Here is a 25,624-nt window from a genome sequence, read left to right on the forward strand (position 1 = left end):
CAAAAGTAATTGTATAATTAAAAAAGATCAAAATTTATGTGGAAAGTTGTTTTCATACAATAAGTAGAAGACTATATGTTGTAATATATAAAATAAAATGTAAATTTATTAACAAGTAACATTTGTAGCATAGTGGTAGCAAACCTTTACTTTTATCTAAAGGTCAAGGGTTCAACACTCATTGGTGCCACTTTTCTAATATTTTTACACATTAAATGAAAAAACATGTTGTGCCAAAAAAAATGGAATAACTTGATTTAAAGAAAAAAAAAGTGTTCTGAAAAAAAAAACATAAAAAAAAACGAATTCTAAAAAAAAATTCCAAATTTGAGTTGAACCGGCCGGTTTGAATAAACCGCCGGTTCACCGGTTTTCTACGGTTTATTTTGGTTCATACCAGTTCACTGCGGTTCAATAACATGGACGGTCTGATTGTCGAACTAGACCGGTTCCCGGTTCAACCGGTCCGACCGGCCGGTCCGGTCCGGTTTTTAAAAAACTGCATGAAACTAAGCCAACCAAGCCATTTTTTATTGTTATGAGAGTAAAAGTTATTTTTTGAACACTTTTTGAACCGAGCCATATAGCAAAACGGCTCCAATTCAATTAGAAAGAAAAGATTCGGTTCCTAAGAAAATACACATGTGAACAAATAAATGAAAATGACAGTTCAACTTTATTTCAAAATTCAATTTTTTCCCCTCTCTTTCATTTTTTGAAAATTCTATATCATCCTCGCATTTTTCATCTCACACTTCACTTTCCTCTTTCTTTCTCTCACATTTCATATATGCATTATTGCTCCTTCTTTTCTTTTTCTAATATGCATTTTTGAATAAATCTCATCTTCATCTTCTTTGTCTAATAAGATCATTTTATTTTTCTTTCAGGAAATTTGAAAATCAAACAAGGATGCGGATCAAAAAAGATATAAGAAAACAAAATAAGAACTTGATTTTGGTAACTTCTTACTCGTCCTCAACTTCAATTTTCCAACCAGTAAACACGAGCAATCAACATTTTCAATCTTTGTAATCAAATATCTTTTACTAATTTCAACTAAAAATTAATTTCAACATTGAGACTACTTACAACAAGTTATTCCAGTTACTTTTTTTCATTATTTTTAAAATTTGTAAAAGCTATATACGGGATAAGTTTTAATTGATATAAATTTCAAATTAATTATCATATACGGGACAAATTCTAACTTATATAAATTTAGAAATAATTATCATACGGGAGACAAGTTCTAAATTATAAAATTTAAAAAAAAAATATTTTATACGGGATAAGTTCTAACTTATATAAATTTTATACGGGAGTATCATATACCAAACAAATTATAACTGAATAAATTTTTTCTATTTTATACGGGATAAGTTCTAACTTATATAAATTTCAAATTAATTATCATATACGGGTCAAATTCTAACTTGTAAATTTTTTAAAAAAAATAATTATCATACATGAGACATGTTCTAAATTATAATATTTTTTAAAAAAAAAAATCCTATTTTATAAGGGATAAGTTCTAACTTATATAAATTTCAAATTAATTATCATATACCGGACAAATTATAACTAATAAAAATTTCAAAATAATTATCATACGTGAGACAAATTTTAAATTATAAAAATTTCAAAAAACATATTTTATGCGGGATAATTTCTAACTTATATAAATTTTAAAAAACTATCTTATCCGGTATAAGTTTCTATTATTTTTTCACTTTTTTTAATTAACTCAATTTATTAAATAACTATCATACATGCTATCTAAAATAACTATCATACATGAGACAAATTATATTACTGACTTATAATCAAGGTTGTCAGAACCGGACCGGTCATCGAACCGGCGAGCTCACCGGTTCAAGGTTCAATTGGTCGGACCGGGTTCAATCGGGGTCGAACCGTTTTTAATTAAATATATATTTTAATTAATATATAAATAAAAATATATAAATAATTGCTCAATATTTCATAATTTCACACATTAAAAAGATAAAATATCACAAGTCAAAATAAAATAAAATTTATAATTCAAACCAAACGAAAAATAGATGAAAAACAAAAATTTTTCCTATTCCTACGATGTCGTTGCTTTGTTTCAGATTTTTTTTTAAAAAAAAAAAGTTAAAACGACATTGTTTTGCCCTATTTTTTTTTTTAAAAAAAAATAATCTGCAAAACCGCTTGAACCGCCCGACCGGTTCACCGGTTCGTCCCGGTTCGACCGCGGTTCACACGGTTTTTTGCCGGTCGGTTTCCTACCCGTTTTTTGCTCAAAACCGAACCGTTTTCATGACCGGTTCACGGTCCGACCGGCCGATCCGGTCCGGTTTTGATAACCTTGCTTATAATACTGATTAAATAAAAAAAAATTGTTTTCAATTTTAATTATCAAAGTTTAACTTAAAAAATTATCGGCGCACGGGTCTATTACCGGTTTTACTATTATATGAAGAGGTATTAACCAAAAAATAACTACAAATATACTTCATTCAAGGACACAAGAGAGTCTAGAAGATGTCTAGAAGATTTGTGTCGATGGATTAAACAATACTACCTGGCAGCAATAAAATTGATGTTTCCTAACACATTCTTTTTATCAAATGAAGTATTTCTTACTTACTTCTAATGAAATCTTGTTTTGTTTGAGACCTCTAAAAAAATTTCATTATTACTAATTTGATTTTTTTTTGTCTAGTAGTCTAATGACTATAAATTTTATCTTAAAACGAATAAATGGAGTGTACGAGATTCGAACCCCGACTCCTACATAATGTAATGTCCCTCTAAGCTCACGGGTACATTTACTCATTTGATTCTAATAGTATTTATTAAGTAAAAACTTCACATGATACTAAAATAGTAAGAACTAATGATTTCAAGAATGAAAAAGGATATTGTAGTGATTGAGGTAATGTCTTGAAAAACTAGAAATGTTTGATTGGAGTAACCTTTGAGAAGGGCTATAAATTGTTTATCAAATCATTGCATGGAGTTTTATTATAAGTAAATGAGACAAGGTCACATGTTGATGAATATAGAAGCCATGTGATGATATTCTACTCTATAACATGGATGACAAGCATGTTAAGTACAATCATGGATGAAAACTCTATGTATAACAGTATCATAAACAAGCTGAGAGATTTCTTCGAGAATTTTGTCTTTAATCGGTCGTTTCTCAAAGAAAATACGAACTATAGGAGCCTGAAACTTCAATTTTACTCAACAAGTGCTCAAATCCTACATAAACAAACAAATTAATGATATAGATTAGATTTTATGTAGCTGATAAGTAGTTGGCTGCATGTATAAGTTCACATGAATCAATCATTCAATTGTGAACAAATGAATGAAACACTATGAAAGATGGAACTTGTACCAAACACAGAATAGTACCTGCTATATCAGGACTTTGAATGTACATATCCTTGATACTATGAGGTGATAAATTCTCCAAGAATTGAACACGGTCGCATTCTTCGTGTGTTTTGTTCTCTTTTGGAGACTCAACTTCTGTCTCTGGCTCTGGTTCAGATTGATTTGTTGTAGGAACCAATTGTTTTCGCTTTGAACGAGCTCTTCTGTTCTGGAACCAATTATAAACATTAGTCTCGGATATTTGGCCGTGTTGCCCGAGTTCATTGGTTATATCTTTGATCTTCTGTTTAGAGGGAGTTCCATTGCCTTCATCGAAAATCCGCTCGAGTATTTGAAGCTGGATAGGCGTCGGTGTCCAACGCTGCCTAGATGTTATCTTGTGTCCAGAGCATGCCATCAGTGGATCACAGTACAAATTACCCAACCTTAGTCCTGAATATTTAATGACATTATTTTTTTTGTCAAGTAGTCCGGATATCGACAGCAATATCCCTACAAACCGAGCTACATTTTCTACTATGTCTACTTCTTGACATCGCCACCCTAGCCACTAAATCATGCTTAAATCGCTAAGGTGATTTTTTTTATAGACTAAATGACAAAGTCATTGAAAACTCACACACACAAAGTGGAGTGACCGTGGTTGGAACCCCAGTTGTCTAAAACACTAGCAATTTAGACATTTCTGCCAATTGAACTAGGATTTGTGGACATCCCTAATGTGATTTATATAGCGATAATAACCGAATGAAAGTAACTAATTTTAACCGATTGCAGTTATTAATCCTAACAAACTTGCAACTAATTTGAAGATATATAAAGTGATTTACCTGCAAGGTCGTGTTGAGTGGTGATGGATTTATGCATCTGAACAAGCTGGTCAGAAATGGTGGTGTAGACAGAAATTTGTTGTCTGAGAAGTTCCAATTGTTCATCGGTCATCACTTTCACATAAAGGTTGCTTCCTCCACCTCCTCCAATAATAATACCGTTTGATTTTGAGGAATTATGATTCTCTGTTTCCATTTTCTTGTTTCTTTGAAACTAATCCAAATGGAGTTAGTTGTTGTGTGTTTGGCTAAGATAAGAACAATTTGTTTTGCAGTTTCTCCTAAGTCAAGGCAAAAGAAAAGGAAAAGTAGCGCATATTCTTGCGCAATTTCATTCCGCTAATCTCGCTATTAACTTACTACTATTATTATTATTCCTCTCTTTTGTTTTGTTTATCAGAAAAGCAAAAGTCAAAAACCAAAATTAAAAAAATAAGTAATATAAAGCAAAAGTCAAAACAAAAACAATGTACAGTTTTTTCTTTAGTTTTCTGTTTTTTTATACACGAAATAGTAAATTATTGGAAACTCAAAAATATTTAAAGTGGGGAGATGGGTTCGAACTTGGTCATGTAGTAATTTCAACGGGGTGCACATGAGTTGAAATATAATGAAGAAAACTATAGAGAATTATTAGAGTTTAATTGGGAGGTCCGAATTAATCATATATTCTAAGAAAAGAAATAAGTGTGCATATGCGTTGGCAAATATTGGTGCAATCAGGGTGATGATTGGATGATTTATCAAGATTCTCCGTCTGAGGTGTTGCAAGTCTTATATTATGATTTTAGGGATGTTTTTCTTCCCCGTTTAGTTAATTTTTTGTTTCTTTCTTCAGCTCAGGCCACTTTGTAATCCAAAAAAAAAAATCCTCATTCTCGTCCACATTTTTCACTTTGGAAAGTATTCTCTCCATATCCACATACCCGGTGATCCTCATAGTTCCCCATCTTCAAATCCTTATACGCGACAATTCTCACTTGAATTCAAACGCACACATTTAGAAATTAGGGTAATTCAAATATGATCATTTGAATTGCTTAGAAATCCTCTAAAATTTGTAATTACTCATTTAAACCCACTCTTAAATTTTTTCAACAAATGCAATTTTTTCCCTTAAATCATTGATGGAAGTGAGTGGTGGAGAAGTTGTCAATGTTGCACTGCACGTTACATAGATAAAGTTTAAAGTGGCGTACCTACGGTAAAGTGCTTGGCAAACAGTATAACCAATATAATGGGATATGACTTATTAGTGGCATACCTACTTCACAAACATACCAAACCAATCAAATATCAACAGCAAAATGTGTATTATTAGCCTACACACAATCAAATATCGACACCAACAAATGCATAATGCCCTAAATATAATCTGGATATGACAGTCAACATACCAGCAGGAGCTACTACAGCTTTTGTTGTTGGAATTAGACTTTTAAAAGTCTATTGATGATGTATCACTTAAATATGTATTTATAAATGGAGCGACACAAATTTCACATAGTTACTGCGTCAATACAGTAATTGATTTAGAGTGTTCTGGTATAAAATAGGCAAAATTACACTACAGATCTTTTATCTTATTTTTTTGTAACACTTTGGTCCTTTATCTTTTTTTTGTAACACTTTGGTCCTTTATTTTTTTTTGTAACACTTTAGTCCTTTATTTTTTTTATTTGTAACACTTTAGTCCCTTTTTTTGTAACAGTTTGGTCATTTATCTTTTTTTATTTGTAACACTTTGGTCCTTTATTTTTTATAAATAAATAAGATAAGGATCAAAGTGTTACAGAAAAAAAGATAAAGGATCAAATTGTTACAAAAAAAAAGATAAAGGACCAAATTGTTACAAAAAAAAGATAAAGGATCAAAATGTTACAAAAAAATAAGATAAAGGACGTGTAGTGTAATTTTGCCTATAAAATATATGGTTAAGATTGTTTAACCTGTGATAATATTGAAATTTGCATTGTTTAATAAGAACCATTAGATTATAGATAGATGGTCGAAATTAAAAACAATGTGCAACTGTGAGAGATTCTAACTGCATCAAATTTAGATAAGTGGAGGTGGAATTTTATAATATTGAAGTATATATCTATATCTAATTTAAACTTTGAAATGGTGTCAAAGTTTAGTTTAAAATTGTTTGGGCCAATTACACTATTAAGTTTTTGTTATCATACCACTTACCATTTATATTCACGAATAGTCTAATAATGTTGAGATAATCTATATGTTTATAATTTAAGTGAGAATAATTTCTACATCACAAATCCATATTTTATAGAGTTGAATTAAGGTCAACTTAATTCTAAGTAAACCCTTGGACATCTTATTTTAGTATGTTTAAAACCATGTTTTTATACCTTTCAAAGGCACAAAAATTAAACACTTCAATCTGTAGTTTCAAGAGTTTCATGAATTTGAGGTGGAAATACATTGAGAATGTAAGTTTGGGATATTGAATTGTGAGAGTGGATATTGATATGCCTTAACTATCTCTTCCCGTAATAAAAACTATCTCTTGAGTGCAATCTCAACCACATATTATGAGAAAGAGTGTCTAAATATATTATTTTAATGGTAAAATTTCTCACTAGTTCTCTTTTATTGAAAATAAAGTTGTAAAGGTACATAGTGCCAAGCAAACAAATACCAAATTTTTTTACAATGATTGCACGTATATAGAAGGAAAATATACATGTAACATGTTTATCTAAATTATAGAGGAGATAAGACAAATAAATATTAATATATAGACACTTAAGAAAAGAAAGCCCAAAACTTGTCCACAATAGGTATTATATATTACCACTTGAAGTTGAAGTAATAATGATTAACAAGAAGACAACCAAGAATTATAATTGTATTTTTCCGGCTTGCCTTTTTATTTGAAAATCACCGTCAAATTTTTGATAAAATGTAAGAACAAAGAGACTTATTATATTGTTCAAAAAAAAGAAGAAAGAGAGACTTATTATATAAAGGGTTTGTGTACAACAAAGTGGGAAGAGTAGGAAGACCAAAATGGAAGAAGAAAGTGGTGGAAGAGGTGATTCCCCTTCTCACAACTTCATACAACAACATTGGAAAATTTAATCTTTCCCACAGGTAATTAATTTAGTGCTACCTAGGCTCTCATCACATAGTATTAAGCATATTCTAAATTTGTGACTCCACAATATACCTATTTTAACTCAAATTAGGAGAAGAATTGTTTACATGAGTATATATCTTTGCTTTATATATTTTCTCACAATTATTATTTTGTTGTGTGTTTTATTAGGATATTAGAAAAATATAAACCACAACGATATTAAGTATTTATTATATTTAAAAAAAATTGTCCTGTTTTTATTTATACATATATTTTGAATTATTAAAATATTTACAGTATCCAAAATATTTCTTTAATTTAAATAAATTTACTGGAAAAAAATATTAAGTTATTAAAAGAAATTCTTTTGGGTACATAGTCTTTGTCAAAAAAATAGATTTTTTTATTAATTGGTCAATAATTTTTTTGGTTGAATGGTCAATTTTTACTAATGGTAAAACAATATTAATAGACATTGACTATCATAATTATAATTCTATTTTTGTCAAAAAAAAAAAAAAAAGAGTATTGGTAATTGTACTTTTCCGGTTTGTCACATTTTTGAAAATGACTATTAAACTCTTTTGGGATACTATAAGAACGACTAAGACACTTACTAATCAAATCATAGTGCGAAGAGTAGGATGATCAACTCAACAATGGAAGAAGAGAAGAAGAAAGTAATACCCCTCCTCACCCCATACAACATGGGAAAATTTAATCTATCTCACAGGTAACTAATTTATTTAATTAGTGCTACATTCATGATACATCATCACATAGGTACAATATATTGAACATGTTTTTTGTTTTTGTTTTTCTGGATCTAGTCGTTTAATGGCTTAGAATTCATATTTTAAAGTGAATAAGTGAGAGTATGATGATTTGAACCTCTGTTTTTACATATTATATGTAATGTCTATATCAACTGAGTTATGCTCATGAAGTCGAAGACTATATATGTTGAACATGTTTTAATTTGTGATTCTGCATATACCATTTGTTTAAATTAGTGTAATTTACTAATTATGAGATTTCAGACTTGAAGTTTATACTTTATACTAGTTTGTTGAAATATTTCTCCACAATTCTTAATTTATTTTTATTTTATTTTATTTTTTGTCTTGTTAGGATAGTGCTTGCACCGTTAACAAGAACAAGGTCATACAATTTTGTGGCTCAACGACATGCTGCTCTCTATTATTCTCAACGAACAACAAAAGGTGGATTCTTGATTGGGGAAGCTTCAGGGGTTTCAGACACTGCTCAAGGGTAATATGTTTTCCTTCATTTTATTTCTCAAGCTTCATCTTCTTATTTGAATGTGGAGTAAAGATCTTCTCCATTTTTCAAAATAAATGAAGGATTTTATTACTAAAGTTTTGGGTGTGTAAAAGGTTAATAATAATGTCACTATTTTTGAAAATGTGTGATTTTATATAATATATATTTTCAAAATTATAATTGTGGAGTTTTCTATTTACTTTGAAAAATGGAGAAGAATTTATCCCTTGATTGTGAGCACTCTTTGGAATAATAAATTTAAAGTTTAATTGCATTTTTGTCTCATACTCTCTCCGGTCCTTTTTATAAGGAACACTTAGGGCAAAAAAATTGATCCTTTTTATAAGAAACTTTGACCAATTTTCAAATGTTTTAAATGTTCAATTTCACTTATGCCCTTATTTATTATGAGAGAGAATTTAAAAATAAGTAAGATAGTTGAATAAAGAGTAATTAAATAAGGGTATACATGGAATAAATTTAAATTTATAAGAGTATTAAATGAAAATAACTATGTTAAATGTGATTCATTGGTCTGTGTGATTTTTTCAAAGTGTTCCTTATAATAAGGACCGGAGGGAGTATTTTACTACATTCATAAAAATAGTACTCCATTTTTAAAAGTCAATTTTTTGGTCCTCATTATAACAATTGTTGTAATTTAATCACAACCTATATTTTCTTTTCTTTTTTTGAGCAGCAAATCACAACCTATATTTTCAAGTCTTACATCAAAACAACCTCAAATTAAAAATGTTTTGGACACATAATAAAATGTTAAGTGTTTCTGGTATTTTTATCATCTTATAATTTTTATTGTTATTTTCATGGTAATTGATTGAAGGTACCCAAATACACCTGGTATTTGGACAAGAGAACAGGTTGAAGCTTGGAAACCAATTGTTGAAGCTGTTCATGAAAAAGGAGGCATATTCTTTTGTCAACTTTGGCACGCTGGAAGAGTGTCCAACTATGGTATCTGATTTTAGCAATACATAAAATAAATGGTTTATGTTATACCTTTATCTTCACTGCAAATAAATCAAAGAGATATGTTTTCGAACAGGTTACCAACCAGGTGGGCAGCACCCTATCTCAAGCACAAACAAGGCACTACAAAAGGAAGGTAGCAGCACTAAGTACCCACCTCCTCGACGTCTCGCAACCGATGAAATCCCAAAGGTTGTCAATGACTTCAGAATGGCTGCCAAAAATGCCATAGATGCAGGTAATTAAATCAAAGTTTAAATATTTTGTAAAAAAAATTAAATCAATGTTTAAATATAAGTTTAGTCTCTGTAATTATAATTTTTATTTAAATTATAGTCCCTATAAAAAAATCACTTAGACTGGGTCTCTGCAAATTTTAAAACTATTAAAATTAAAATAATGAATAACATTGGTCATTGGTGTATAACAAATTGCAACACGATGTACCATAATGAGATTACATATTAGAGTGTGGGGAAAGAAGAAGAGAATAACATTGAGATAATAATATTTGGTGAAATTTTAAAGTAAATTTTAATTGCAGGTTTTGATGGAGTGGAGATACATGGAGCTAATGGATACTTGCTTGATCAATTCCTAAAAGACAAAGTCAACGACAGAGATGATGAGTATGGAGGGAGCTTAGAAAACCGTTGTCGCTTCCCACTAGATGTTGTGAAAGCGGTTGTTGATGAGATCGGAGCTGACAAAGTTGGTGTTAGACTTTCTCCTTTTGCTGATTATTGTGGTTGTGGAGACTCTAACCCTCAAGCTTTGGCCATTTACATAGCTCAATCATTGAGTAAATTGGGTATTCTCTATTGTCATGTCATTGAACCTAGGATGTGCACCATGTTTGAAAAATGTGACACAAATGTGTCCTTAATGCCTATGCGAAAGGCCTTTGATGGAACATTTATTGTTGCTGGTGGATACAATAGGAGTGAAGGAAACAATGTGTTGGCCACTGACGGTGCTGATTTGGTAGCTTATGGACGATTGTTTTTGGCAAATCCAGATTTACCTAGAAGATTTGAGTTAGATGCTCAATTGAACAAGGCTGATAAGAGCACTTTTTACACCAGTGATCCTGTTGTTGGATATACTGATTATCCATTTCTTCAAAATGCTAGCTAGAAATCACATAAATGCTAGCTAGGTTCTAGTACTTTATAACATAATAATACTTTGCTATGTCAAGTAAAATATGATGTTATTTTTCCCCACCCAAAAAGATTTTTTTTTTCTTCAATAAAAGTATTTAAAAAGAATGGTTTAAGTTGATTGCATTGGGAGTGAAACTTCAGAGATATTTTATAAACTATCATAACATGTTGACATAAAAATATTTACCATTATTAAGTAATCTGTTTACCATTATTCAGGCATTTTATCAAACACAAAAACATTGTTACCAAAACTAAGTTGATGAAAAAAAGGATGAACATTAATCAAGTTTGAAAGGAGTTATGAGGTAAGGAGTTACGGCTGGAGAATGAGGAAGAAATGGGGCTAGTCAGAAACATCAGCCGTAACTCAATTGAAAAACAAATTATAGGATGCCCACAAGCAGCCGCTTAAAAATATTTTCTTGCATCATCATCACCACGGGGGGAATCATTTAATTGATTATAAATACAATTTTGTATGCAACTATTTCAAATATATTCAAATCTACACAATTCTATTATTATAGTTAAAGAATCATTAAAGGCTTTTTATACCAGCAATGCCAAAATTCATTTTATCATATGTGAAATAGCCAACTTAGAGACGGGCATACAATGGAACTTAACTTGTCAGTATAATTTACTATTCACTCTAAACAAACAATAGATAAAGAAATTATGCAGCCTACTGACATTTGTATGTTTACCAAATTATCGATAGATTACCACACAATGGACAACGATCAAAGTGGAAGAGATTTAATAAAAAATGAAATCGGAATAACGTAGAGCAAAAAAGGCGCAGCCATGTAAAATTAGCATAATTGCATTAAATTGATCCTAATTTCACATATCCAAAAAAGTAATCCGCATAAAATTAGTTCAATATATCTAACAGAATAGTAGGAGAAAATAGGCACTAGTGATGCACAATTACAAAGCATCAAAGACATGCACTGACACCTCTACCAATTAAACAACCAACAGAATAACATACGCGGTAAAAAAAATTGATCTACAAAAGTTAATTCAAAAGTTAAACCATAACCAGATTTCATCAAGATTTCATCAAGAAAAACTAAAAGCTCTACAAAAGTTAAACAATTCTTAACTAAAAAGAGGGATTTAAAAGTACAGATAAAGGCTAGCTCCCTCGTATTTTAGCTATCCATGTTTTGAAAAGACAACATTTACCAAGGAAGCAGCAAAATATTGCTGGAAGCAAGATATGTTTATCAGGAAACTACAAGATCCATCTACACAAGATGATCAAATAAGCATAACATCCTCTACATAAATGTTATCGTCATCCAAGTTCCTACTGGTCATCATCCTCCTGCATGAAACATATGGAATAAGTTAACTACAATGCAAAAGAAGAAAAAAAATCCCACAAAACCAAATTCAACTAAAGAAAAAGTATCTAAACTGACCTCATCACTGCCCTCCTCATCATCATCATCATTCTCATCATGCACCTCAGATTCTGATTTCTCGGATTCTTCTTCTTCATCAGCAGCAGCTGGACCTTCAGCCTGACAACACACACAAACAAATCATGAGAACCTAGTTACCCAATTATGTCAAATAAAACAGTTAAAGTCTCATCCACCTGTTTCTTGTTATAAGCCCTCAAGACCTTCTCATATTCAGCCTTTCTCTTTTCAGCTTTTGCAGCATATGGTGCTTTATCCTAAAAAATTCAGCCACGAAACGTTCAATCACAACAAATACTATTGTTGCAAACACAAGTTATGACCAGAAAAATTAATAACACATACAGCATCAGACAACGACTTCCATTTTGCTCCAGCAGCTTTGCCCACCTACAAAAAGTAAACACACCTATCTTAGTGACTCGTCCCTTATTTCATGTGATTTAAGGACCACAACAAAAAATCAAAAACATTAGATACTTACAGCAGACACAGCTCTGTTGTCAGGGTTTTCCTTGTTAAACTGCTTCCTAAACTCCTCCCTTAAAAAAATCACACAAAATTCAGAATAACCATTAGAACAATATGTCAACATCAAGTGGTCATAACTATTTTCACCAAGTAGACATTAGGTCTAACATGCTTCACATGCATGGTTTGTGTTCATATAATATAATGATAATAATTGACTGGTCAATAATATATAAACACATTAATTACTATGAAAATTATGCCGAGAAAATTATTCATTGGAAAAATACAAAAACTAATTGAAAATCAAAATGGATCAGAGAGTAGAAACTATAATTACATGAAAATGAAGAAAGCACTTGCAGGTCTCTTTGGCTTGTTAGGGTCCTTTGGTTCCTTTCCCTTGGCTGGTTTCCTTCCGCCCTTAGTAGCGGGAGCAGCCTTCTTATTCACAGCAAGCCTAACATCAAAATCAATAGAATCAATAACCAGAACACACAAATCGTTTCACGAACCCTAATTTTCAATTATGCTACGTTTTTTCAATTTTCAGATCTCAGATCTAGAAAATTCCAAACCCTAATTTGATCAATTTTTTCTCCGAAACGAACGATTCAAATCGATATATACAAATAAACGAGTTCGATAACTAATCAAAAAACGAATTGAACTTACTTAGCATCAGCTTTCTTCGATTCACCCTTGGACTTTCCTCCTTTCATGATGAAAACTGCAGTTACACGATCGCGTTAGATTTTACAGCGTGAAATGATAGAAAATCGAAGAAAAACGAATAAAATAGCGTAAAATTGAGGAGAATTGAGAGAAGAATGGTACCGAACGGTGGAATGCGGTTGAAACTAGGGTTTGGGAGAGAGATAGAGAGATAGCGCGTGTTATGAAATGAGACTATGACAGAGGGTAGTCACAAATGCGGGTAGATATTAAAGGGTGTAAAGCGAAATTGAAATTCAATTGCGAATGAAATGAAAATCCGGCGAATGATAAGGGTTTAGGCGGGAATTTAAATTTAATGCGACATGTCATTGATCCGTGCCTATCATGTATTTATTGAGTGCGTTATTTCTAAGCACCGTTTTGTTTTGTGTTTTCTGTTGAAGAGATTTTTTTTCGCCGCACTACCACTTCTCGCGCGCTTTATTAATTTACTAGCGGCTGTTTGTGTGATTCGCATTTTTTATTTTGCTAACGTATATAAATTGTAAACAATGATATATTATATATCTGATTTTTATTTAAACTAATTTATATATATAGGTGTAGATATATTGTATAGATTATGTGTTTCTCCAATGAGTTTCTTTAAAAACAAATTACTGCTTAATTTAAATTAACAATTAAAAGTGTGACAAAAAGAGTATTTCAAACAATTAACCTTAAGAGCATCTTGTAAAAAGGAGAAATTGAGTATAAAAGTGTACAATAAATCATTTCAGCATTCCCCTTCTCCATCATCCATGTCTTTCTATGTGAATTCCATATATTAAAAATACCATCAATATTCTAAGTGGTGAAATTTGAAACCATGCATCGAGAAACAGGTGATTGTTAATAGAGATTTATTTATTCCTGTAAACATTTTTTAATTTGTGTATTTATAGGTTTTCAAAATAAAAATTGTAATACTTGGTTTAACTTCGTGGTCATCAGTTCCTTGAGAGTATGATCCTGGAAAGTTAATATTTGTGAAATATTGAAAAGACGCTCTAAGTTGAGCGTTATTTGATATTTTCACATTTTGTTCGTCTTTCTTTTTGTTTCTTATTGATGACGGAGTCACACTCTCTAATCCATGCCTATTTGAGTGACATTAGATGCATTTTAGTAGGTTTTAAGCAATAAATTCAAGAGAAATCTACTCGGAAGCAGGGTTACTTGTTCTGCTAGAAAAGCAGGATTTTAAGCAGGAAAATATGATTTTCACTACGCTGGGGGCGTAGCCCATCACGCGCTGCGTGATGGAGATCTCAGAGAGCCAAGTTTTTCACCTTGATCACGCGCGGCGTGATGCCTATCACGCGCGGCGTGTAGCTTTGATCAGAATTAGATTGCTCTCTGACTTGATCACGCGCGGCGTAACATCGACCACACGCGGCGTGAAGAAAGGGAAGATAACTACGCCGGGGGCGTGGAGCTATCACGCGCTGCGTGAAGGTTGCAGAGTTGAAGATCAGAGACCTCAGATTTGATCACGCGCGGCGTGATAGATCTAGCGCGCGGCGTGGTTGCGATTATTATATAAGGAAACTTCAATTTCTGGATCTGGGTTCGAATTTTCTGCTACTGTTCATCTACATTCTCATTTTCTGAGCTTTCTCTCCGTTGGATCCTGGATTTCATTGGATAGCTTCGAGCACCTCAGCAGCATGGATTCTCAAGCCATGAAGTTGAAGCTAGGAGGCGAACGAAGCAACATGAGGAGCTAAACTTCTCGTGGAGGTAGGATCTAGGATAGCTTAGGATGTAGAGTAATTCAATGTAATCTGCTATATTGTATGATTTCACTCTTGTAATAGTGTTCGTTTAATGCAAATTTATACTTAATGCCTTACGATTCTTCATTAGCGTTGTAATGGATCTAGATTTAAGTCACGTATGAGAATATTGGTTTAATTTCTGAACTGAATTGCATTAAGTACTTGAGTATTTCCGGTCGAGAGATTGAAACAAAGAGTGTAGCGAACGATCAACGTGTTTTCAAATACTTCGTTGTAGGTAGCTTTCATCCGAGAGATCGGAGGAGTATCGACAACGAATATGGTGGATTTTGACAAGAGATTGCGGTTCACCATAATGTTGATCCAGTTGCGAATACTTGAGTGAATTCATATTGTATGGTAGATTGCATGTGATTAAGCTATAGACTAGGTGATTCCAATGATTCTACCTCGCTTTTCCACTTATTGACTTAGCACGTTTTTCTTACCGTCAAATTACCTAACCAAACCCCCAATTTATGTTTTCTTATTGCATGATGTTTATAGACACTATTAAACTCGTTTAGTCACACAATCCCTGTGGATCGATATTTTTATTACTACGTGGCGAATTCGTACACTTGCGAATAGTCCATCACTTATAATTTTTCAGCCTTTGGAACAACCATTCATGTATTTTCTCGTTGGTCATTCTTTCGTTTCCTTTCATTTGTTGTCTGTATTGTTGTTCCCTTGAGAGTCAATTTCTTGTTCAATTGGTAAAATAGAAAAACCTAATTGAAGAATAAATGGATAAGTACTTCATCAATTAATTGGGAAGTCATTATACAATTTAAGTGCAAATTTTAAGTATATTAAACAAATAGTATGCACCTGTACTTTATAATAGAGAGTAGAGAAAATCGGTTGATTTGATCCACTTATACTCAATTTTATTGACTACTTTAAATGGATATTTGTCACCTTGTACATTTTTCCTGTTGATTCATGATTATGTATATTGCAATTTGCAAATGAGAAGCACAAAAATTACCTTCATTAAGATCCAAACTTTTTTTCCGTGATTCATGTGATCTCATTGCCATAATTTTGTTGTGGCATATTCTTATGTTTTACCTTGCGATTGAAAAGAAAGCACATAAAATTAAATTAATAAAGTGCCACCAAAGTAGGAAAAAATTAAATTGAGAAGAAATCATTACAGAAAAAAGAAAAAGAGAAGATAGAAACAGACCAAGAGAGAGCGGAGGATTTTTCACAGTGCGAAATCCCGACATTCTAGTACTGACGGCTGACATGCTTATTCACCACTGCAGAGTGAAAGAAGAAGCCCTAAAAACGAAAATATGTTAGATTTATGGTGAGTTGGGATAATACGCAAACTTGAGTGTGAAGAAAAATCTTGGAACTCGAGAGATTTGTTGGTAAACAAACAGAGAACAAAAAAAAAGTTTGACAAAATAGAGCAAAATCGGATGGAGGAGAAAACTGCCTTGTTTTTTTAACTAACCATTTGAAACTTTGAAGTTACATATGTTGTGTTTTATTTTTTTTTTATTTTTTTTTGTTTACAATGAGCTGGGGATCGAACCCAGGACCTACAACATACTACCCAAACCCCTCACCACTAGACCAATCCTAGTGGCTTTGTTGTGTTTTATTTCTAAGCGTGGGAGGCAGGGGTATTAATGGGAATAACAAAAATCCATACAAAAAACTTGTATCCTATTTATAATAAGTATTCTATTTATAATAAGTATAGATAACAAAAATCCATACAAAAAACATGTATCCTATTTATAATAAATATAGATTATTTTACTTTTATGTTAGGTTTTTTTCTCTTTAAATTTCTCATTTTTCTGACTTCTTCTATTTAAGTGTCAGATAAAGAGTATTTTGGTAATTTTATAGGGTGCGGGAGAAAAACGATAGAATGGCAAAAAAAAAAAAATCTTCTTCTTCTTGTTTTGTCTCACCTGTGTTATTGTTCTCCTCATTCTAGTTGGGTCTAGTCCAGTGTAGGATTCAGCTCATTTGTCTTTGCCAAACCCCATTGGGTAAAAGACCTCAAACATAAGTTCAAACCCACTTATATCTCAATCTCGTTCATAGGGTAAATTCGTGACTAATATAATGTAGTACAAGTGATAGATAATTAGATTATTTAATTGTTTGGTCTTGTATTCGACTTTTGGTAGTTTATATGAAAAACTTTTGTTACCAAAGACCAACCTGAATAAATGAGGTTCATTTGTTAATATATTAGTTCGAGTCCATGTTGCTCCAGTTTTAGCTCACCAGAAAACATTAATTAATATATTATGTACAAAAAAATTAATATGTTATGTGCCAATTTTTTTTTTTAAGTATATTGTGAACAATGTATAGGAGAAAAGCAAATGTAAAGTTTACACGTATGATGGTAAATGTCAAGAGAAATACATGCAACATGACAAGTGTTAAAGGAATTACATGCAACAATACAAGTGTGATATATGCAACAAACCAAGTATACTTGATGCATTAAGCCATGTGTATGACATGCAAGATGTTAGTGGATTGATCCTACAATGAACTGACTTGGAGCATTGCATGTTAGTGGATTGATCCTACAATGAACTGACTTGGATCACAATGTTGAGCTTATGTTTTAGGCCTTAATTACTTTTTGGCTTAATTAGTAAAATGGTCCTTTAAAGATATTTTTGGTTTCACATTGGTCCCTTGAAGAAAATGTTACTTTTTGTTTTAAATTAATATTTAGTGTGTGTATGTGTGTGTTAAAATAAATAAATTTATTAATTATTATATCTAAATTTTAAAATAGATTTTTTATATCTAAATTTTAAAATAGATTTAGACTCTTATGATATTAACTTGAAATCAATTTGAAGAATATGAAAAGTAACTTGAATTAACGAACCGAACTGTCCGTAAATTTGAATCGAACCAATTTTGAGCAAAAAAAATGTTTGTATTAAACTCTGTTTGTAAAAAAAAAAAAATAGTACTTATTAATGATCATAACCATTTGTCAAAAAAAGTAATTAGTTTTTTTTTTTTTCTTTCCTTTTCTCATTACTTGATGTTATTGGTAAATTTAACTTACTTAGTTTTTTTTTAAATTGAACCTATCGGCAATTTCCTTGACATTCTTCTCATTTCCTGATTTTTTTTTTGTTATCTCGGATGTTTGTTGTAGTGATTTTTTTTCTTAATGTAATGTTTGTTGTAGTGATACTTATGCATGTCTATATATATATATATATAGAGAGGAATACTTACTTGGGCATAGAGTTGTAAAAGATGGGATGGACTGATGGGCCGGCCCATTAGCCCACGGTTTTGGGTGGGCTAGGTCTAAAATCATAGCCCAAAATGAAATTGGAATTTTTCAAGCTAAGTCCATTTAGCCCATATGGACATCGGTCTAGGTTTGGCTATCCCATTATTTATGTGATTTTTGTAAAAATAATATCAATGAAAAATTATTATTTAATTAATAAATTATTATAAAAAAAATATTTTGTGTGTGTATGTGCGTTCGTGCGTGCACTCGTGTTTGCGCGTCCGTGTGTGTTAAAATAAATAAATTTATTAATTATTATATCTAAATTTTAAAATGGATTTTTTATATCTAAATTTTAAAATAGATTTAGACTCTTATGATATTAACTTGAAATCAATTTGAAGAATATGAAAAGTAACTTGAGCTAACAAACCGAACTGTCCGTAAAATTCAATTGAATCGATTTTTAGCAAAAAAAAAGTTTGTATTAAACTCGAGTTGAGTTTTAAGCTGAATTACTTTTTATCGAGCTTTGTCAAACTAAAGTCAATCGGAGTCGACTCATTTTCTACCCTATCAAAAATAATCCCCATATACTCTTTTAACATATTCTTTACTCCCATATTCAACAATAGAAGCATATGGGAAGGTAGTAATATGGTATGATGCTCGATATGATACTCCTAACATGAAATGGATGAAGTTAGTTAAAAATATTTTTTTCCCCACAATATACTTGTTTTTAAAAACAATTCACTTTTATTTTGTGATAAATTTTTAAAACAAATTATTTGCATCTAATTAAAAAAAAATCAAATTTTTTTGTGATAAATTTTTAAAACCAATTATTCCATAATTGGTCCCCCTTATTTTTAAAATTTGGTTCATCCATCACATACTTTATCTAAATTATAGTGAAACGACATATTTTAAACTAAGTTTATAAATAAATTTTTTTATAATTTACTCAACGCTGGTATTTTCACATGACTATATTATATACCATGTCATTTAAAACATAACACACCACCAATTTTTTTAAAAATATTTGATGTGGAGACTATAACTGTTAAATTTTCAAATAGAGAGACCTATTATACAAAATGATAAAAAATATAGGGATAAAAACTATAATTAGATCAAATAAAAATCAAATAGAGACAAAAGGTTGTGTAGTAGTGACATAGTTTTTTTTAACAACATATAATATATTGGAGCCTTGAATAGCCACGTGAGTGTCACGCATGAAGAAATGTAAAATAATTTAATTAAATAGATAATTCGCAATATATTTCACAAAATAAAATAAAAAATAATCCACGATATAAAAATATAGAGTATTTACCTAAGAAGAAAAAAGAAAAAAGAAAAAACAAAAGGGGAAGAGAGAGAGAGAGAGGTGTTTGTTTGGGTAGCGAGAAAGGAGGAGGAAACAATGGGCGAGGTATCTGAAACATCAACCATGACAACGACGACGACGACGACGACGACGACGACGAAGAGGAAGAAGAAAGGTCGTCCATCTCTTTTGGATCTTCAAAAAAGATCTATCAAACAACAACAAAAACAACACCATCAAATCGATCCTCCTCATTCCAATTCCAACAACGATGATGATGACGAACGCAAACTCAAGAAACAAAAACTCTTAATCGGTTTGAATTCTCATCTCCAAAACCCCACCACATTACTCCCCAATTCTCACAACACCGGATCACATCAAAACGTCGTCGTCGTGAGTACTCCATTCTCTCTATTCAATATTCATCAATTCAATCCATAAAACCTTCTCAATTATCAATCAATTTTCAACTATTTCAATTTCCCTCTCTCAATTGTTTACAATTTCAATTTTGAAAACACGATTCGTTTATTATTTTAGTATTTTTGTTTACTTTAATTTCTGGAATTTCGCGCGTTAATATCATTTTTTTAATTTTAATTTCATCAATACCCGTTGAATTTGGAAACTGGATATATCTTTGACCGTTTTTAGGTTTTTTGATATTTAATATAATAATAATAATTTGGGGGAAATTTTTTGTGTGGGGCATGTTGTTATCTTTTTCGTCTCTAATTTATGCATTCCTTATTGGTTGTAGTGAACACTAGATCAAGCTTTTCTCTATTCACTCACTCAGTGCAACAAGTACATGCTTTAAAGCTTCAATTTGTCTTATCCCTAAATCTTTATTATTTTTTTTTATTTTTTCGATAAAACTCTGTAGTACTAGTATGTAACAGCTTCTTTTTTTTGAGGGGTTTTGTTGATTATATTATTCAGAGTAAAAAAGTAGATATTTTTGGGGGAATTTGATGATGGAATGATTTTTGCAGGATGGAAAGGTTCGGAAAGCGACTGACAGTAAACATGGTATGTATTATGTAATATGTATGACTAAGAATGAAGCTTTATTGTATGTATTGTTGTTGTTGTTGTAATATGAATGAATGAATTATGAAGTCATTTTTTTCTCAAATGGGTTCTTAACAAGGGGGTGTATAAGTATAAGTAAGTGGGGGAATATTAATGGCGATTTTTTTATTGTGTGTTGACAGGTTCGCAGGTTGTGTCCGGTCCCACTACACCTTTGCCAGACAAAAAGCTCTTGCTGTTTATCCTTGACAGACTTCAAAAGTGTGTCTTTTTATTTGTTTCTTTCTATCTTCTTTTGTTGTTTTTTTGTTTTCTTTTTTAGTTTGGAAATTTATCAGTTTTCTGTTCTAAAACTGTTCAATAATGGTCTTGTAGAAAGGACACACATGGGGTCTTCTCTGAGCCTGTGGATCCAGAAGAGGTGACATTTTTTTGTCATGCTAACATATATATGGTATTTCAATACTTCATATTATTACTTGAATTCTGACAGATACATTTTCTTGCTGCAGTTACCTGATTATCATGATATCATTAAAGACCCGATGGATTTTGGAACTATAAGGAAGAAAATAGATGGGGATGGAGGATTTTATATTAGCCTTGAACAATTTGAGGTTGGTGTTTCAATTTGGATTTCTTTGCCTGACTCTGTCTTTGCTCGACAGTGTTGTTTACTATTCACTCATTCAACTAACTTTAATTTTATTTTTCTTGACTGCTTGTTATCTTTTTATATTTGCATTAATGAAAAAATAATCAAAAGCAGTATCCTTTTAAGATACCGTTGCATTAAATGTAAGTTCATGATTCTTGATGAGTACCGATGCTAATGCCGCATTTTCAGCCCTTTGACATTTATGAACAATTGCCACCTTCCATCAGACAGGCAAACACACTTATTGTTCTCCCTTATTTGGTTACTTTATTGGATTTATTATACAATTCAATTGATAGGTTGCATGAAAACCGGAATGTAACTATATCATAATGCCTCTAAATTGTGTATATTGTTTGGCAATGTTTTATATAGAAGACAATGTTGTCTATCGCCGAAATAGCGGATTGTTCAAATTCCACTATGGTATAGTGCTATAGCGCCGCTATTTAACAACACTTTGTACTAAGTAGTGTATTGTTGAACAATAACGGTTTGTTCGTATTCTGCTATGCTATAGCCGCTATTTGACAAAACCGATAGAAAGTTGACAAAATAAGTATTTATTACGGTTTTTCGAGCAAGTGTTTAGGCAACATTAGAAAAATTATATACCTATAAACATGCACCGCAAACTGATAATTTATTGACATCACGTGCTTGCTCTAGTTGCATTAAGAAACAGGCCACTGATTAGTAGAATTGGATTTTGCGTGTTATGTTTAATTTGTCTGTAATATATTCTTACTAGTCTGATACTCTGATACAAATTTGAAATGAAACACACTGCTGCTTCATTTTTGCAGAACGACGTGTTCTTGGTATGCTCTAATGCAATGCAGTACAATTCACCAGATACTATCTACCATCGACAGGTTGGGTGAAGTCTTCAGTTAACCTATTTTAATTTCACCCCTTCTTTAAATGTGGTGTCTAAGTTAGAGACTTGACTTTTTTCCTTAGGCCCGAGCAATGCAAGAGATAGCAAGGAAGGACTTTGAGAATCTGAGACAAGATAGTGAGGATGATGATGATGACGATGATAATGATAGTGAACCACCACCACCACCCAAAATTGTGCAGAGGGGAAGGCCACCAGGTAAGCACAAAAAAAAGTCATTGGGCATGTCTACAGTAGAGCATGCTGCTCCTGAATCTTCCTCTGATGCAACTCTTGCTTCTGGTGGGGATATTGCTAGTGGCTCCAATGGTTATAATCTAAGAAAAGTAGTAAGCAAATTTCAGCCTTCAGATTCATCAACCAGGGCTCTCCAATACAACAGTGGTGGCTATACAAATTGGACGTCTGAATGGGAGAATGAATTTCCAGGTCAGAATCTATGTCTATGCCTGTCTAGTGTTTGTCCAATTATTCTTTTATTTACTGGAACAATTCCTTAAATTATTTTTTTTCCCACTTCTTCTTGCAGCTTCTGTTCTAAAAGCTGTGTCAAGGTATGGAAAGAAGCAGTTCACCGTTGATGAGACCAGGCGTGACACTTACAGAAATCCAGTGGCTGTAGGAAATGAAACACCCGTATTGACTGCATTTGAAGATAATTTCAAGCAACTTCTTGCGGTACGAAATTCTGTTCTTTTTTTCATTTTCCTTTTTTTTTTATCAACCTGAGAGTGGCAGACAATAGTCTTTAATGAATTATTATAATAATTTGAAAACCTTGTACTGTCTTTAGCTTGCTGTCAGTATCTCATAGTTCTTTTGGAAATAAACATAATCAACACAATATCCTAACGGCTATTAATAAAATCATATTTATATATCTCAACAGTTCTAAAGGCTTTTCTTTTTGGTGACAACTCTTCCTTTAAATCAGGTTGGTTTACATGTGAAGCACAGCTATGCAAGAAGTCTAGCCCATTTTGCTGCAGACCTTGGTCCTGTTGCTTGGAAGGTTGCTGCTAGGAAAATCAGCAGTGTTTTGCCACCAGGACATGAATTTGGTCCTGGATGGGTATCTGATGATGATGTGTCACAGAAGCAACACTTTGCGGTTCGTGATGAGAGAAATTCAGACCCGCCTGTTCCAGAGGATTATAGAAGTAGATTTCCTTCTCCATCAAGAACGTTCTCTCTTGCAAATACATCATGCTTGCAAAGTGGAGACACGGTAATAAATAGAGACCCGAGTTACCAAAACGAAATGAATCCAGGCAGCAGTGTTAGTGGTGGGAATGAATCTATGATTCACGGGAGGATTCAGCAGGAACCTGCAGCACACTCCGATGATTTCGGTTCTAGTGGTCGGTTACGCTCTAATTTTTCACCTCAAATGACGATGGTAAGACTTTCTGACATAACTGGGTCTTCAAATGCCGGTAATGCTCCTCAAATGGTTGTCATGGATACCATAAACAGTCTTTCCAGTCAAATTGCACCTACAAATATTAATCCGGCAGGTCTCAAGGCTCAATTCTTTAACAAGTCAAGTCACTCAGATTCCAGCAATTTATCAGCTCCGGAATCTGGATTTGATCCGCAAAGATTTTCTCAAGGGCTTGCTGGAAAATCATCTTGGCAAGGATTGGAAGTTCCTACCAAACAGAATTCTTTTTCACCTGGTAATGACTTGAATGCGTTGATGGGGGCGGCAACAAATTCGCACAGTTCCAATGTGGAGACTGGTCCTCAGCTGCAACCAAATCTTGCATTGCAGCTCTGATGTATTATTTTTCATATTTGATTTTTCTCATTCAATTTTCTAACGTGATAATGTCATGTCATGAGAGAGAAAGTTAAAAAGTTTAATGGATCCTAGTCATATATTAGTAGGTTTTATTATAGTTACTCTTACTCCTGTGTTTTGTTTCCTCTCATGACATGACATTGCCATGTTGATAAATAAGATGAGAAGATCCAAATCTTAATTTTCTGTGATTTGATTTCAGAAGCTCTCAGAAGCTGGGCTTACATTTTTTTTTATAGTTGTAGAGCCTTTACATTGTACTTTTGTTTTACTTCAAAATGGATGTTGACTGTGTACCATGTTTACAGTTAGATTGGTATCAGCTCATGACTATATGGCTTACAGATTGAGATATCAAATGTTCAATAGTACTTCACTAAACTTTCTCCGCTTTTATTTTTTGTTTCTTTCTGTTCAACAGTACTTACAGCAACACTTAACACATGGTTAGTTGTTAACAACACCACAATGTTTCGATACTTACAATGTTACAACTTGGCATTGCATCGTGCCTTTAAATTATAAAGATTCAATTTTTAAGGTTTGATTTTTTTATTTTATTTTTGGTCTTAGATGAAGTGGTAATTCACCAAAAATAAACTCACAAATACTTGTGAGATCCCGGGTTCGAACCCAGGTCACGACGTCCGACTTAACAATTTCAGCATTTTTGCCGGTTGAGCTAGGACTTATGAGTCTGATTTGTTTATTTTTATTGGTTCATTATTTATTTTATTAGAAATAACCAACATAAATGCTTATTAACAAACTTATCTCTAATGCTTTATTACAATTAAAAGTACAGCATAGTAGTAGTGAACAAATATTATCGATTGTTTGATCAAATTTATGCATAAGGAATTATTCTTATATAGTCACGTCACCATGGAAGTCTCGCTCTTTCATAATATAGTAATGACAAATATTGGATGGAAACGGAAACCACAAGAGCAGTTTGTAAAATTCTGATGGAGCTAGTAACAATGGAAAACAAGCTGGTTGTGGAAGAGTTATAAGGGGCAACCAAGGGGAATGACTTGGAGGTTTTGCTAAGAGTGTTGGTGATTGTCATGCTATTATTGCAAATTTTGGTGAGTGTTGCAAGGACTAAGACTTGTGAGTAGAATGGGCTTTACAAATGTGGAAATTAGTATTGATTCAAAGGTTGTGATTCAAGCCATTCGTTCTAGAAGAGCTCAAGGTGCTATTGTTTGATCAAAAGGATTCGGAGCATGATGGACAGAGATTGGAATGTGGAAATTATGCATGGGTATAGGGAAGCAAATCAATGTGGCCGATGATTTGGCAATGATTGGATGTTCTTTGGAGCATACTATGATTATTTATGATGATTATCCGACGTCAATTCGTTATATTTTGTTAGCTGATGAACTAGGAATGACTACTACTAGATTGATAGTTGCTTAGTTTCTTTTCTTTTTCCGGGCTTTTGT

The 25,624-nt window shown here is 32.2% G+C and overlaps 4 protein-coding genes across 7 annotated transcripts; 2 read left to right on the forward strand and 2 right to left on the reverse strand.

Annotated features, from left to right (window-relative positions):
* Window positions 1–2,985: 2,985 nt before the first annotated feature.
* LOC123899277 (WUSCHEL-related homeobox 8-like) lies at window positions 2,986–4,594 on the reverse strand. Of its 2 annotated transcripts, none has more exons than XM_045950368.1 (3): window positions 4,227–4,594; window positions 3,421–3,828; window positions 2,986–3,261 (listed from the first exon to the last, which is right to left on the reverse strand). In XM_045950368.1, the coding sequence occupies exons 1-3, from the start codon at window positions 4,420–4,422 to the stop codon at window positions 3,197–3,199; spliced, it is 669 nt and encodes a 222-aa protein (XP_045806324.1). In that variant the 5' UTR covers window positions 4,423–4,594; the 3' UTR covers window positions 2,986–3,196. The 2 variants fall into 2 exon arrangements, with proteins under 2 accessions (XP_045806324.1, XP_045806323.1); XM_045950367.1 differs by having other exon boundaries at window positions 2,986–3,258; window positions 3,415–3,828; window positions 4,227–4,593.
* Window positions 4,595–7,100: 2,506 nt separating this feature from the next.
* LOC123899275 (putative 12-oxophytodienoate reductase 11) lies at window positions 7,101–10,809 on the forward strand. 2 transcript variants are annotated; one of them, XM_045950366.1, is made up of 6 exons: window positions 7,101–7,343; window positions 7,961–8,062; window positions 8,461–8,601; window positions 9,458–9,588; window positions 9,680–9,841; window positions 10,148–10,809. In XM_045950366.1, exons 2-6 carry the CDS (start codon window positions 7,974–7,976, stop codon window positions 10,738–10,740), a joined length of 1,116 nt encoding a protein of 371 aa, XP_045806322.1. In that variant the 5' UTR covers window positions 7,101–7,343; window positions 7,961–7,973; the 3' UTR covers window positions 10,741–10,809. The 2 variants fall into 2 exon arrangements, with proteins under 2 accessions (XP_045806322.1, XP_045806321.1); XM_045950365.1 differs by having other exon boundaries at window positions 7,973–8,062.
* Window positions 10,810–11,800: 991 nt separating this feature from the next.
* On the reverse strand, window positions 11,801–13,716 carry LOC123899278 (HMG1/2-like protein). Its single transcript, XM_045950369.1, has 8 exons — window positions 13,517–13,716; window positions 13,355–13,409; window positions 13,020–13,139; window positions 12,693–12,750; window positions 12,554–12,598; window positions 12,385–12,465; window positions 12,206–12,307; window positions 11,801–12,108 (listed from the first exon to the last, which is right to left on the reverse strand). The coding sequence occupies exons 2-8, from the start codon at window positions 13,399–13,401 to the stop codon at window positions 12,091–12,093; spliced, it is 471 nt and encodes a 156-aa protein (XP_045806325.1). The 5' UTR covers window positions 13,402–13,409; window positions 13,517–13,716; the 3' UTR covers window positions 11,801–12,090.
* Window positions 13,717–19,745: 6,029 nt separating this feature from the next.
* Window positions 19,746–24,529, forward strand: LOC123899279. 2 transcript variants are annotated; one of them, XM_045950370.1, is made up of 9 exons: window positions 19,746–20,165; window positions 20,768–20,804; window positions 20,990–21,068; window positions 21,183–21,228; window positions 21,320–21,424; window positions 22,272–22,340; window positions 22,429–22,795; window positions 22,896–23,044; window positions 23,301–24,529. In XM_045950370.1, the coding sequence occupies exons 1-9, from the start codon at window positions 19,866–19,868 to the stop codon at window positions 24,144–24,146; spliced, it is 1,998 nt and encodes a 665-aa protein (XP_045806326.1). In that variant the 5' UTR covers window positions 19,746–19,865; the 3' UTR covers window positions 24,147–24,529. The 2 variants fall into 2 exon arrangements, with proteins under 2 accessions (XP_045806326.1, XP_045806327.1); XM_045950371.1 differs by having other exon boundaries at window positions 19,784–20,162.
* Window positions 24,530–25,624: the final 1,095 nt, after the last annotated feature.

The sequence above is a fragment of the Trifolium pratense genome, linkage group LG7, assembly GCF_020283565.1.
Source record: "Trifolium pratense cultivar HEN17-A07 linkage group LG7, ARS_RC_1.1, whole genome shotgun sequence".
In the NCBI taxonomy this organism is placed as follows: Eukaryota; Viridiplantae; Streptophyta; class Magnoliopsida; order Fabales; family Fabaceae; genus Trifolium; species Trifolium pratense.